General features: G+C 37.1%; 1 protein-coding gene across 1 annotated transcript in view; it reads left to right on the forward strand.

Moving 5' to 3' along the window:
* TTBK2 (tau tubulin kinase 2) overlaps positions 1–13002 on the forward strand; it is a 136277-nt gene that overhangs the window by 22186 nt on the left and 101089 nt on the right. The window contains exons 2-3 of the mRNA XM_059913496.1: positions 7669–7804; positions 12664–12811. Coding sequence (XP_059769479.1) covers positions 7736–7804; positions 12664–12811 — 217 coding nt within the window. The 5' untranslated portion in view covers positions 7669–7735. The remainder of the gene's footprint in view (positions 1–7668; positions 7805–12663; positions 12812–13002) is intronic.

The following is a 13002-nucleotide window of genomic DNA, read 5'->3' on the forward strand; positions in this document are numbered from 1 at the left end:
TTCTGTTGTGTTTCTTGCCTAGAGAAGTTCCTTTAGCATTTGTTGTAAAGCTGGTTTGGTGGTGCTGAACTCTCTCAGCTTTTGCTTGTCTGTAAAGGTTTTAATTTGAACGGACCAATCACAAATCTGAATGAGATCCTTGCTGGGTAGAGTAATCTTGGTTGTAAGTTTTTCTCCTTCATCACTTTAAATATGTCCTGCCACTCCCTTCTGGCTTGGAGAGTTTCTGCTGAAAGATCAGCTGTTAACCTTATGGGGATTCCCTTGTGTGTTATTTGTTGTTTTTCCCTTGCTGCTTTTAATATGTTTTGTTTATATTTAATTTTTGATAGTTTGATTAATATGTGTCTTGGCGTGTTTCTCCTTGGATTTATCCTGTATGGGACTCTCTGTGCTTCCAGGACTTGATTAACTATTTCCTTTTCCATATTAGGGAAGTTTTCAACTATAATCTCTTCAGATATTTTCTCAGTCCCTTTCTTTTTCTCTTCTTCTTCTGGGACCCCTATAATTCGAATGTTGGTGCATTTAATGTCCCAGAGGTCTCTGAGACTGTCCTCAGTTCTTTTCATTCTTTTTTCTTTATTCTGCTCTGCAGTAGTTATTTCTACTATTTTATCTTCCGGGTCACTTATCTGTTCTTCTGCCTCAGTTATTCTGCTATTGATCCCTTCTAGAGTATTTTTAATTTCATTTATTGTGTTGTTCATCATTGCTTGTTTCCTTTTTAGTTCTTCTAGGTCCTTGTTAAATGTTTTTTGCATTTTGTCTATTCTATTTCCAAGATTTTGGATCATCTTCACTATCATTATTCTGAATTCTTTTTCAGGTAGACTGCCTATTTCCTCTTCATTTGTTAGGTCTGGTGTGTTTTTACCTTGCTCCTTCATCTGCTCTGTGTTTTTCTGTCTTCTCATTTTGCTCATCTTACTGTGTTTGGGATCTCCTTTTCGCAGGCTGCAGGTTCGTGGTGTCTGTCCCTAGTGGCTAAGGTTGGTTCAGTGGGTTGTGTAGGCTTCCTGGTGGAGGGGACTAGTGCCTGTGTTCTGGTGGATGAGGCTGGATCTTGTCTTTCTGGTGGGCAGGTCCACGTCTGGTGGTGTGTTTTGGGGTGTCTATGGCCTTATTATTTTAGGCAGCCTCTCTGCTAATGGATGGGGCTGTGTTCCTGTCTTGCTAGTTGTTTGGCATAGGGTGTCCAGCACTGTAGCTTGCTGGTCGTTGAGTGAAGCTGGGTCTTGGTGTTGAGATGGAGATCTCTGGGAGATTTTCGCCATTTGGTATTACGTGGAGCTGGGAGGTCTCTTGTGGACCAGTGTCCTGAAGTTGGCTCTCCCACCTCAGAGGCACAGCCCTGATGCCTGGCTGGAGCACCAAGAGCCTTTCATCCACACGGCCAGGTACGTGGGGAGTTTCTTGCCTTTTGGGAGGTCTGAGGTCTTCTACCAGTGTTCAGTGGGTGTTCTATAGGAGCAGTTCCACGTGTAGATCTATTTCTGATGTATCTGTGGGGAGGAAGGTGATCTCTGCGTCTTACTCTTCCGCCATCTTCTCCTCTCTCCCCTTTTAGGAATTTATAGATTTAAGGTTTGTACCTCCTAGGACAATAAACTGGCACATGCACAGTATGCCTAAGATTTCTTTATAGTTCTTTTATTCCTTAAGCGATATCCCACTAGGGGTATACAATCAAAATATTGTATTTTAAAGCCACTTGAATTATTTTCTGTGTGATAATGTCACATACTTGGTATGCAGTCGGTTCTTGGTTTCAGTTTGTTTTAGATTTTTAGAGATTGTACTCCTTTCATTTTTAGTATTTGTTTTTTTGTTTTTTTAAAAATTTATTTTGTCTTTTAATTGTCCTGAAGTAAGAGGTCACCACTCAGTGTCAACAAGATGCTAAATTTATTTGTCTCCATTCAGGGGAGAGTTGTGAAGCTTAGAGTTCAGGGATTGGTGAAATGGGAGTGTTTAGGAAGTGGTTGAACTTTTGATAAACAGATGTGGTTATGGACTGGGGCTGTTACTGATTGGTTGACTTTCTGAAGTGTGGTCACTAATTTGAAGCTGTCATTGATAGCCTGGGGTGAGTTTGAAGCTAGTTCTGATGATTACTTTGTTGCTATGGTCCTTTTTTGAATTTGGAGTATAGGAGTTTTTTTTTTTCTTGTACGTAAAACAATGATTTTTTTTCCAAAATGAAAACTATATCACAAGATATATTCTTAGAAGTCTGACTTTTATCCTTATCCCCTCCATCCTGTTTTCTCCTTTCTTTTGGGCAAAGGTTGGCAAGCAATAGTCTGCAGGCCAAATTTGGCCACCCATCTCTTTTTGTAAGTAAATTTTTGTTGGAACACATTCGTTTGTTTATGTATTGTCTATGTCTTCTTTTATTTTAAAATGGCAGAGCTGAGTAGCCATGACAGAGATTATATAGCTTATAAAGACTGAAATATTTATTATTTGGCCCTTTACTGAAAAAAATGTATTGATCTCTGCTATCATTTTCAGCACTTTTTGGCTTTTCCTTACTTTTTAAAATAATAAAAGCAAATATGTTAATATACTTAACATTTACCTTCCTTTTACAGAAAAGTAGTATACTGTAAACACTTCACTGCATCTTATTTTTTTTTTTCACTTAACAATATATCCTGAAAATCACTCTGTGTCAATATATTTCTAATTCCTGGACTAGTACTCCGTGACCTAAGTGAATCATTTTACGTTCAACCAATCCCCTATTGAGTGACTGTTAGTTTTTTCTGTAGCCTTTTGTACTTATAAATAATGTTATAGTGAAAAGGCTTGTGAAGAAGTCATTTCACATGTTTTTGCCATTGTACCTTTGGAATAGGTTCCTTGAAGTGGAATTGCTGGATTAGACTTTAAATATAAATTATTTTATTATGCTGAATATTACCATATTCTCCTCCATGGGGCCCATACTTTTTTTTTTTTTTTTTTTACTGTGATAAAGAACACATAACATAAAATTTACCATCTTAATCGTTTTTAAGTATACAGTCAGTAGTGTTAAGTATATTCACATTGTTTCAAAACAGATTTCTAGAAGTTTTTCATCTTGCAAAACTAAAATTCTATACCAATTGAAAAACAATGCCCCCTTCCCCCTCCCGCCTCCTGCCTCAAGTAACCACCATTCTTCTTTCTGTTCCCATGATTTTGACTGCTCTGGATATCTCATATAAATAGAATCATAAAGAGTATTTGTCCTTTTGTGACTGGCTTTATCACTCAGCCAGGTTCATTCATGTTGTAGCATGTGACGGGATTTCCTTTTTAAAGACTGAATAATATTCCATTGTGTGTATATTCCACATTTTCTTTATCCATTCAACTGTAGATGGCCGTGTGGGCTGCTTCCACCTTTTGGCAATTGTGAAGAATGCTGCTGTGGGCTTGAATGTACAAATATATTTGTCTGAGTTCTTGCTTTCAATTTTTGGGGGTATGTACCCAGAAGTGGAATTGCTGAATCATATGGGAATTGATTGTTTAATTTTTTTAGCAACTGCCATACTGTTTTTCATAGTGACTGCATCATTTTATATCCCCATGCACAGTGTACAATAGTTCCAGTTTCTCCACATCCTTGTCAGCACTCATTATTTTCTTCTTTTAATTGTAGCCATCCTAGTGGGTATGAGGCGATTTTTTGTATGGTTTTGATTTGCCGTTCTCTAGATTTTGAGCATTTTTTTCATGTGCTTTTTGGCTATTTGTATATCTTCTTTGCAGGACTGTTTATTCAGGCCATTTGCCCATTTTTTAATTGAATTATTTGATTTTTGTTTTGTTGACTTATTCTTTATCTATTCTGGGTATTAACCACGTATCAGATAAATAGTTTGCAATTATTTCCCCCAATTTCATAGGTTGTCTTTTAGCATATAAAATTTAAAAAATTTTGACAGAGTCCAATTTATCTATTTTCTTTGGTTTGCTGTGCTCTAGGTGTCATACCTAAGAAATCATTGCTTAATCCAAGGTCAGTGAAGATTTATGCCTGTGATTTCTTTTAAGAGTTTTATAGTTTTAGCTTTTACATTTAAGTCTTTGATCCATTTTTAGTTAATTTTTGTGTATGATGTTAGGTAGGGGTACAAATTCGTTCTTTTGCATGTGGATATTTACTTGTCCCAGCCCCATTTGTTAAAACAAACTCTAGATCTTTTTAATCTATGCATCTCTTGTTTTTTACTTTTAGTATAGAATATTGCAGTTATGCCCAGAAACAGTATAATGGATTTACATATACCCATCATACAAAAATTATAAAAATTCTCTCATTCTTACCTCATTTGATCTTCTACCCCCAAAACAATAACTCCTTTTCCCCGTAGAGTGCTTTAAAGCAAATATAAGACCTTTTATCACTTTGTACATTGGTAGTTTATGTATTTCTTACAGAGAAAGACTTTATAAACATAACTACACTACTATTTTTACAGCCTACAAAATTACCAATTATTCCTTACCCAGTACTTGCTTAATTTTATCTGATTGCTAGTTGCTGCCTTAGGTTGATACATATCTTGTTTCTTATAATGTGCAGTGTAAAGCTTTTTTATTTTACATGCCATTTGTCTTGGGTCATTTTGTCATTTATGTGGGTCATTTTGTTCTTTAGGATCTCCATAATCATGGATTTAGCTCATTGTATCTTCATGTTGTCATTTAACATGTACCTTGATCCCCCTTATTTTTGTAAACTTATAATTAAATCTAGAAGCTTGATTAGATTTAGAGGTTTTTTGTTTGTTTTAAGGCAAGAAACTTCATAGGTGGTACTGAGAAAATTTTGTTGCATCTGTCAGGAAGCACTTCATGTTTCATTGTTTACCTTTTAGTGATGTTAATGTTGATCATTGAGTTCAACTTGATCCTTCCATATTAAAGTTCTCCATCCACTTTTTACTTTATGGTTTTAGCAGCCATTGATGGTCATTGCCTAGATTCATTATTTAACCAGGGATTAGAAAATGGTGATTTTCTAATTCTATAATTTCTTCTGCACTTATTACCTGTGACTATTCTCTAAGGAAAAAGTTGCCTTTATCATCTCTTTGGTTTCCCCAAAATACTGTTCATATCAGAAAGGCAGGATAAATGCTTGATTCTTTCTATTTATTTGATAATTTTCAGAATAATGAGTTGTGCCCTAGCAACCTCCAAAATTGACCTCCAAAATTCTTTTTTCTTTTTTGAGTGTCATTATGAACTCATGAGTGTTTATTTTTTAAATTTATTTATTTTTTATAAATTTATTTTTATTTATTTATTTTTGGCTGCGTTGGGTCTTCGTTGCTGCGCGTGGGCTTTCTCTAGTTGCGGCGAGCGGGGGCTACTCTTCATTGCAGTGCGTGGGCTTCTCAGTGCGGTGGGCTCTCTTGTTGTGGAGCATGGGCTCTCCTGTTGCGGAGCACAGGCTCTAGGTGCATGGGCTTCAGTAGTTGTGGCTTGTGGGCTCTAGAGCGCAGGCTCAGTAGTTGTGACGCATGGGCTTAGTTGCTCCGTGGCATGTGGGATCTTCCCAGGCCAGGGCTTGAACCTGTGTCCCCTAATTGGCAGGTGGATTCTTAACCACTGCACCACCAGGGAAGTCCGTTTATGTTTTTGATGTTTTTCAATCACTGCAGTCACCATTCTTGTATCTGCTCAAATTGTTTCATCTTTGGCAAATGAGAATTCTTTGACTTGTGTCTGAATTCCTTTTGGCTTGTTAGTAGTAGTACTGGTAACATTTTTGCTTTCTGATTTGACAAGATGCCCCAAGTTCATTGTGCATAATTTCCTGTGCCAGGCCTGGAATAAGCCATTTCTTCAAGGAGCTCTTATTTCTTTTAGTGCCTATGATGTTTAGACTTCACAATATGGAGGCAGGGGTTCTCATCGCTACTGGGTTATCATTGCTTTTAAGCCTTTTCAGGCCGATCCTCATGCCAAATTTTCTATCATAATTTGATTGTCTGATACTTGTTACGTAGTTGATTCCTAGGGGCATTTCTTGGGAACAATATTATTTGAGTTCTGTGTGTTCATAACTGTTTGCTTTAGCCTTGAAGGTTACTTTGGCTGGATAGAACACACTTGGCTCACATTTCCCTGGATACTTAAATATGCAATAAGCTGTTTGTGCCAATGTCTGTTCCCAGTCTGATTTTTTTTCCCCTTATGTATAATTTGGACTTTCTGCACATACGTCCAGTGAAATTTTTTTCCCTTTAAAATTCAGTAGCTTTACTAGACTGTGTTTTGGCATTGACCTTCTTCTGAGTTGTTTTCCCAGATATGTAGTATACCATTTCAACCTGCAGATTTAGTCCTTTTTTAATTTCCAGAAATTATTTTCTTGAATTAGAGTGGCTAATATTTGTCCCATCTCATGGCTTTGGGGTTTTTTTGGCGGCCTTTTTTTCTTTTAATTTTTTTTTTTAAATTTATTTTTGGCTGCATTAGGTCTTCGTTGCTGCACACGGGCTTTCTTTAGTTGTGTCAAGCGGGGGCTACTCTTCCTTGCAGTGCACGGACTTCTCAGTTGCGGAGCTCGGGCTCTAGGCACGTGGGCTTCAGTAGTTGTGGCTCGCGGGCTCTAGAGCGCAGGCTCAGTAGTTGTGGCGCACGGGCTTAGTTGCCCCACGGCATGTGGGATCTTCCTGGACTGGGGCTTGAACCCATGTCACCTGCATTGGCAGGCAGATTCTTAACCACTGCGCCACCAGGGAAGCCCTTTGGTGGCCTTTTATAATATGTATTTTATATTTACTTTGTCTTTTATCACTTTTAATTTCTAAATTTCTTTTTAATTTTTTTCATTTTTCCCTTTATTTTTTCTCCCTTAATTTTATGTTGTTTTCTCTCTTGTCTCTTCTACTTGAATCTTCATTTCTTTTTCTTTAATTTCTGTTCCTTGTCTGAATTTGCTCAGATTTCTTTTTATGTCTTTCTGTTGCCTAGCTCTCTCATTTAAGAGCTTTTCTAATTATGATTTATGTTCTTTTAAAGCTTCTTTTTCTTACTTTCTTTTAGTTTGTTCTGTAATATTAGGTCACAGTTTTATCTCCTTTAGGCCATATTTTTCTGCAGTGTCTTCATTTTCTACAGGTATGTTGTTATCCTTTTTTCTTACAATATCATTGTATTGGGTTTGATCAACAGACCTTTTCTGTGGCCCATGTTTATTTCCTATGCATTTTAAATGCATTTTGTAACATTAAAATTATATTAGCTCTGGTGATGTTAAGCTCTAAGTTACAACCTATTAAATTGTAAGCTGTTGTAAATTAGGTACGATTTTTTTTTCCTTAGCAATGTGTTGGACTAAGGATAGTAGTCTGGGTCAACTGCCATTGACACCATGCTTATCCTGAGGTCTAGCAATCTCAGTAATTGTAAATTATATTTGTGTTATAATGCTTCTTTAATGTCTGACTATTTCACTGGGCATCTGTAATGAAAAGATAAGTACTTTTTTTTTCACATGTACTAAACAGATTTTAGAACTGAGTTTGTGGGGTTTTTCCCCTCTTTCCAGTGAAGCAACCTAATTAATGTATAGGATTAATAGTGTTACTTGGTGCTGGAATGTTTGTGTTAATTAGTTAGTCCTGATATGCTGCTGTGTTTCTTTTATTTCAGTTTAAATGGAAACCACCCTTGGGAGCTGGATGCCTGTGTAGCCATTCTACCACATCAGTGAATTGCAATGAGTGGAGGAGGAGAGCAGCCAGATATCCTCAGTGTTGGAATCCTGGTCAAAGAAAGATGGAAAGTAGTGAGTATACATCAGGGAGAGAGAGGGGCGGGGTGGGGCGAGGGGCTGCGTACATATGAGGGGGTAACTTTTGGTATCTTGATAAAAGCATTTCATTAGGAAATAATACATATATTGTTTATATGCCTAAAGCAGTTATATTTGGTTCTTTTCCTATGATTAGCTTCTGTTTATGCCCTAATTCTTATTCTTCTTATAGGAATAAATTTTCCTAAACTCTGATAGCTACTATTTTTTTTTAAATTTATTTATTCATTTATTTATTTTTGGCTGTGTTGGGTCTTTGTCACCGCAGGAGGGCTTTCTCTAGTTGCGGCGAGTGGGAGCTACTCTTCGTTGCGCTGTGCAGGCTTCTCATTGCGGTGGCTTGTCTTGTTGCAGAGCACAGGCTCTAGGTGCGCGGGCTTCAGTAGTTGTGGCACACAGGCTCAGTAGACATGGCTCGTGGGTTCTAGAGCGCCGGCTCAGTAGTTGTGGCGCACGGGCTTAGTTGCTCCGCAGCATGTGGGATCTTCCCCGACCAGGGGTCAAGGCCGTGTCCCCTGCACTGGCAGGTGGATTCTTAACCACTGCACCACCAGCAAAGTCCTCTGATAGCTACTACTGAGTAAGGTAAATAAAAGTATACTTAGGGAAAGAACAGTTGAAAAAAAAATACAGTACAGTGAACTGCCCTTTTTTATTTTTTAACATTTTATTAAGGAAAATTGTAAGTATACATTAAAATAGTGAGACTGTTATAAAGAACCTCCAGGTACTCATGCCCCAGCTTAAACAGTTATAGACTGATGGTCAATCTTGTTTCATCTCTTTAACCTCTCTCCCAGAATATTTTGAAGCCAATATTTTACCTTAGCATTTCTCTTTACGCACTTCAGTATATATCTCTAAAATATAGACTTCTTCTTAAAATATAATCATAATATCATTATCACATCTAGAAAAGCAATCATTTCTTAATATCATTAGGTATCCTTCCAACTTTCACATTTTCCTAATTGTTCTGTAATTTATTTTTAACAGTTGAATCAACCAAATCCAAGTAAAGTCTGGATATTGCAGTTGGTTTACATCACTTAAGTTTCGTTTAATTTCTAGGTTCCTTTTCATCTCTCTTTTTTTCCTTACAGTTTATTTCTTAAAGAAACTAGGTTATTTGCCTGTAGAATTTTCCACAGTTTGGATTTTTTCTGTTGCTTCCATGTGGTGTTAACATGTTTCTCTGTCTCATGTATTTTATGTAAACTGTTAGTTATTTAGAGAGGCTTGATCAGATCTGACTTCAGGTTTGTTTATTGAAGTAGGGGCATTTCTTTTTTCATAAAGGGTATTGTGAACTTTGGATGGGAGGCATATAATGTCTTATTGCCCATCATTTTTTGTGATGTTAGCACTATTGATCATCATTGTCTAGGTCTGTTAATTCATTAGGGATTGCAGACTGGTGATAGTCTATCATTCCTTCATTTATTAGTTGAAGTACATCTATGAAGAGAAATTTTCCCATCATTTAACTATCTGACTACCCCGAGATACAATTTGACTAGGAATACAGGATAAATGCTTGATTCTTTTCTTAATTCACCAGTTTTGAAAATAATGAACTGGTTCCCTAGCATCTTCTAAAAGTGACCAATGAAATTTTTAAAAATATAATTAAGAATTCATGGATTTAAGCATATTTAATGTATTTCAGTCCACATTAGTTATCATTCTTATTGATTCTAGTTATCATTCTTATTGATGCACAAATTGTCTCATTTGACTAAGGGGACCTCCTTCAGGTTGTCTCCTGAGTGCTTTTAACATGATCCTAATAGTCTTTTGATGGCTTCCTTGCCCTAGACTTGGAATCTGCCATCTTTCCTCCTATGAAAGAAGCTATTTTTGTTTTGGATATATTTAAATATATTTTATGGCTACCCAGTCTTTGGTAACCAAAGTTTTGTTCCATTAGCAAGTTTAGCAAAGCTATTTAATAGTTTCCTTAGTCTATCAACAGATTGGAAAAAGGAGATTCTTCTTTTAGAAATAAAAATTTTGTTTCTATGGTACAGTGTTTTACTGATAAGGCAAATCAGTAGGCTTTGAAAGTTTACTTGAGTAAATATAAGAAAAGAACCTTTTCATCATCATGGACTGGTGCAGGGAGATTCCAGCAATTGGTAATCTTTAATGTAAGTCAGGCATGAGTGTTGCTTTGGTGGGAGCTTTGTGTTAAGAGCTGTGGTAAAGGTTGGCTTTCTTCAGTAGACATATCAAAAGGTGACAAATGAAGCTACGCCTGGCATAGTTGCTCTGTCCTGGTAATGAGAGCTAATAAATGTATGGAGCATGTCCCCCAAATCTGAGAGTCATAGTGGCATTTTTAGTAAAAAATTACAGGCTCATTGTTAAGGATGGTGTTTTGGTTATCTACTGTTATATAACAAACTGCATCAAAACTTAGAGGCTTAAAACAGTCATTTATTTTGCTCACAGTCTTGTGGATTAGGAATTTAAGAAGAATTTGCCTGGGTGGTTTGTCTCGTAGCCATGTGGCACTAGCAGGTTTGGGGATTGGAAGGTCCACTTCCAGATGGCTTCTTTGGTGCCTTGGGGTCCTTAGTTCCCTTACCCCCAAACTGGTGGCCCATATTCTAGGACCTCTCTACAGGGCTATGGCTTCTCAGGATGGACACACTTTTTACATGGTGGCTGGCTCTTAAGAGTGTTCGGTTGGTTAAAGTAGTCACAAGATCCACCCAGGGTTAAGAGGGTGGGGAAATGGACTGTGCCTCTTGATGGGGGAGTGGCGAGGTCACAGAAGAGCAAAAAGGATGGGCACTATTTTGTGGCCATATTTAGAAAATACAGTCTGCCACAATCTTACCTCTATTCTTTCCCTAGTCTGCATATCATCATTGTACTAAATTACCTCTGTCTCTCTGCCATATAAACATTGGCAATGTCTTAGGGCTTTGTTAAGCTCAATTAAAAAAAAAATTCATGCTCTATTATTGTTCAAATGATTTTATAGGAATAGACCAAGGAGCAAAATCATTTATTTCAGCTTAGAATTTTTGTTCTGTTGTTTGGTAAAGTTCTTTGTGAGGTAAAAACATGAAGCCACCTCGCATCAGAGTCCATAATTAGAAAGATGTCTCTTTGGTACTGTTTATGAGTTTTTAGAGTTTCACAGTCTTTGTTTAATGGACAAAATATAAATAATCATAAGATTATTATGATTGGGCCCCAGTCAGGGCCCAAAAAAGAGAATTTATTTAACTGAAATTAAGTTCTGGAACTTTTTTTAGTCCCAAACTCGTATCAGAGTTTCTTGTGTTATCTCTTCCCATCACCAAACCAGAATAAGGAAGGATTGTGGCTCATATATACAAAGCAGTAAATAGTTATTTAGCAATAATTATATAGTTACCACTTTGCCAAATGCTATGGGAGAAATAAAAAATAGAAGGAGTGGCCCTCTCTTTGAAGAAGATTAGTTTCATTGTAGGGGGATAGGGCATTGACAATGGAAAGTTAAACAGTATGAGTTGAAACACTGTATGGTGTATTAATACAGGTGATACCTGAGGTATTTATAGTAAAATGGTTAATTAAATTATTAAGCACATAATTCCTATAGAAATTTGGAAGAGATAAAGGAATCAGCCTAGATGCAGAAATCAGTACAGACTGTGTGGAGAAAGAAGTAGGACTTGAGGTGAGGCCTCTGGGGTGGTTAAGATTTAGGACCTGGTGCCTCCAGTGATGACTTCCTACATTATATCACATCCTAGCTGCTTGATAACGTGCTAAGGAGAAGACTGAGTTTCAGGAAATGGAAGATGGCTAATGTCATGCTGTATCTAGGTTGAAGTATGTCACCTCCCCCCTCCCACCCCAGTTTCTCACAGCTCTACAGTTCCAGTTGTCACTATCTCTTCAGAACTTGCTTTTATTTTACTTTACTATTTTTTTAAACTTTTTATTTTATATTGGAGTATAGTTGATTAACATAGAACTTGCTTTTAATACTCAAAGACCCCAATATTCCCCAGTTAAGCTAACACATTTTATTAGGGAGAATATGAAGTGTTTGATGAAAGTATTTATTTGTTTGTTTGTTTGTTTGTTTGTTTGGCTGTCCCACGTGGCTTGCAGGATCTTAGTTCCCCAACCAGCGATTGAACCCCGGGCCACAGCAATGAAAGCACCAGCTCCCAACCACTGGACTGCCAGGGAATTCCCTGATGAAAATACTTAATTTGGTTAGAGTTTACTATCATTTGAGCGTATGGACATGTAGCGAGCACTGGGGATAGTTTAGAACAGGAGCTTTATGCCTGTTCCAGGGAGCCTGGTCAGTGCCTCAGAAAGGAGGGTAAATGGTGCTGAGAGGGCTGGGCTCTGGCTGCCCCCGTCCCTTCTCCAGCCTCCCCACATACATGTCTCAGTCAGGTTCCAGATAAGATTTCAGTTGGCAGAAAGATTTTATGGATTTAAAAAGTCTTCAAATGATTGCCTTAGAATTAGAATAAATAGGGTTGTTGAGGGGTATTTGTGGGAAGTGAAGCTTTCAGATATTGTGTCTTTTATGATATTTCTGATGCTGGCTGTAGACCAGATTTTAGAATTGTTTGTGGCTGAAATAAATTCAGTACTTTTTGTGGACAAAACCGTGAGAAAAGATTTTGATGTTATTTCCAGGTGTTTGTTCTTGGCATATGCCTAGTTAACAATATTGAGATCTTTTATCATAAAATAAGGATAGGCAAATTATATATTATTTTCTAAATACAAGAGATGAATTAGTTTCTAATTAGAATCTTCTAGTAATTTTGTGTGTGTGTGTTCTTATTTTATTTCCCGTGCAGTTGAGGAAGATTGGGGGTGGGGGCTTTGGAGAAATTTACGATGCCTTGGACATGCTTACCAGGGAAAATGTTGCACTGAAGGTGGAATCAGCTCAACAACCAAAACAAGTTCTGAAAATGGAGGTTGCTGTATTGAAAAAACTACAAGGTAAGCTGCTTGTATGATATACCAGACAGTTTATAATTTATTGTTACCTTTGTGAACCTCAGTTACATTCTCTAACTATCAATTGAATATTCTGGTGTCAGCTTGGTTTAAACATGCTGAACGTTTTTCTCTTGGAAATTTTATCACTAGTAGTTGTAGAAATACTGATTGCTTAGAGTAATTGGACTTTG

Source organism: Balaenoptera ricei, chromosome 2, assembly GCF_028023285.1.
Source record: "Balaenoptera ricei isolate mBalRic1 chromosome 2, mBalRic1.hap2, whole genome shotgun sequence".
NCBI classification, from domain to species: domain Eukaryota; kingdom Metazoa; phylum Chordata; class Mammalia; order Artiodactyla; family Balaenopteridae; genus Balaenoptera; species Balaenoptera ricei.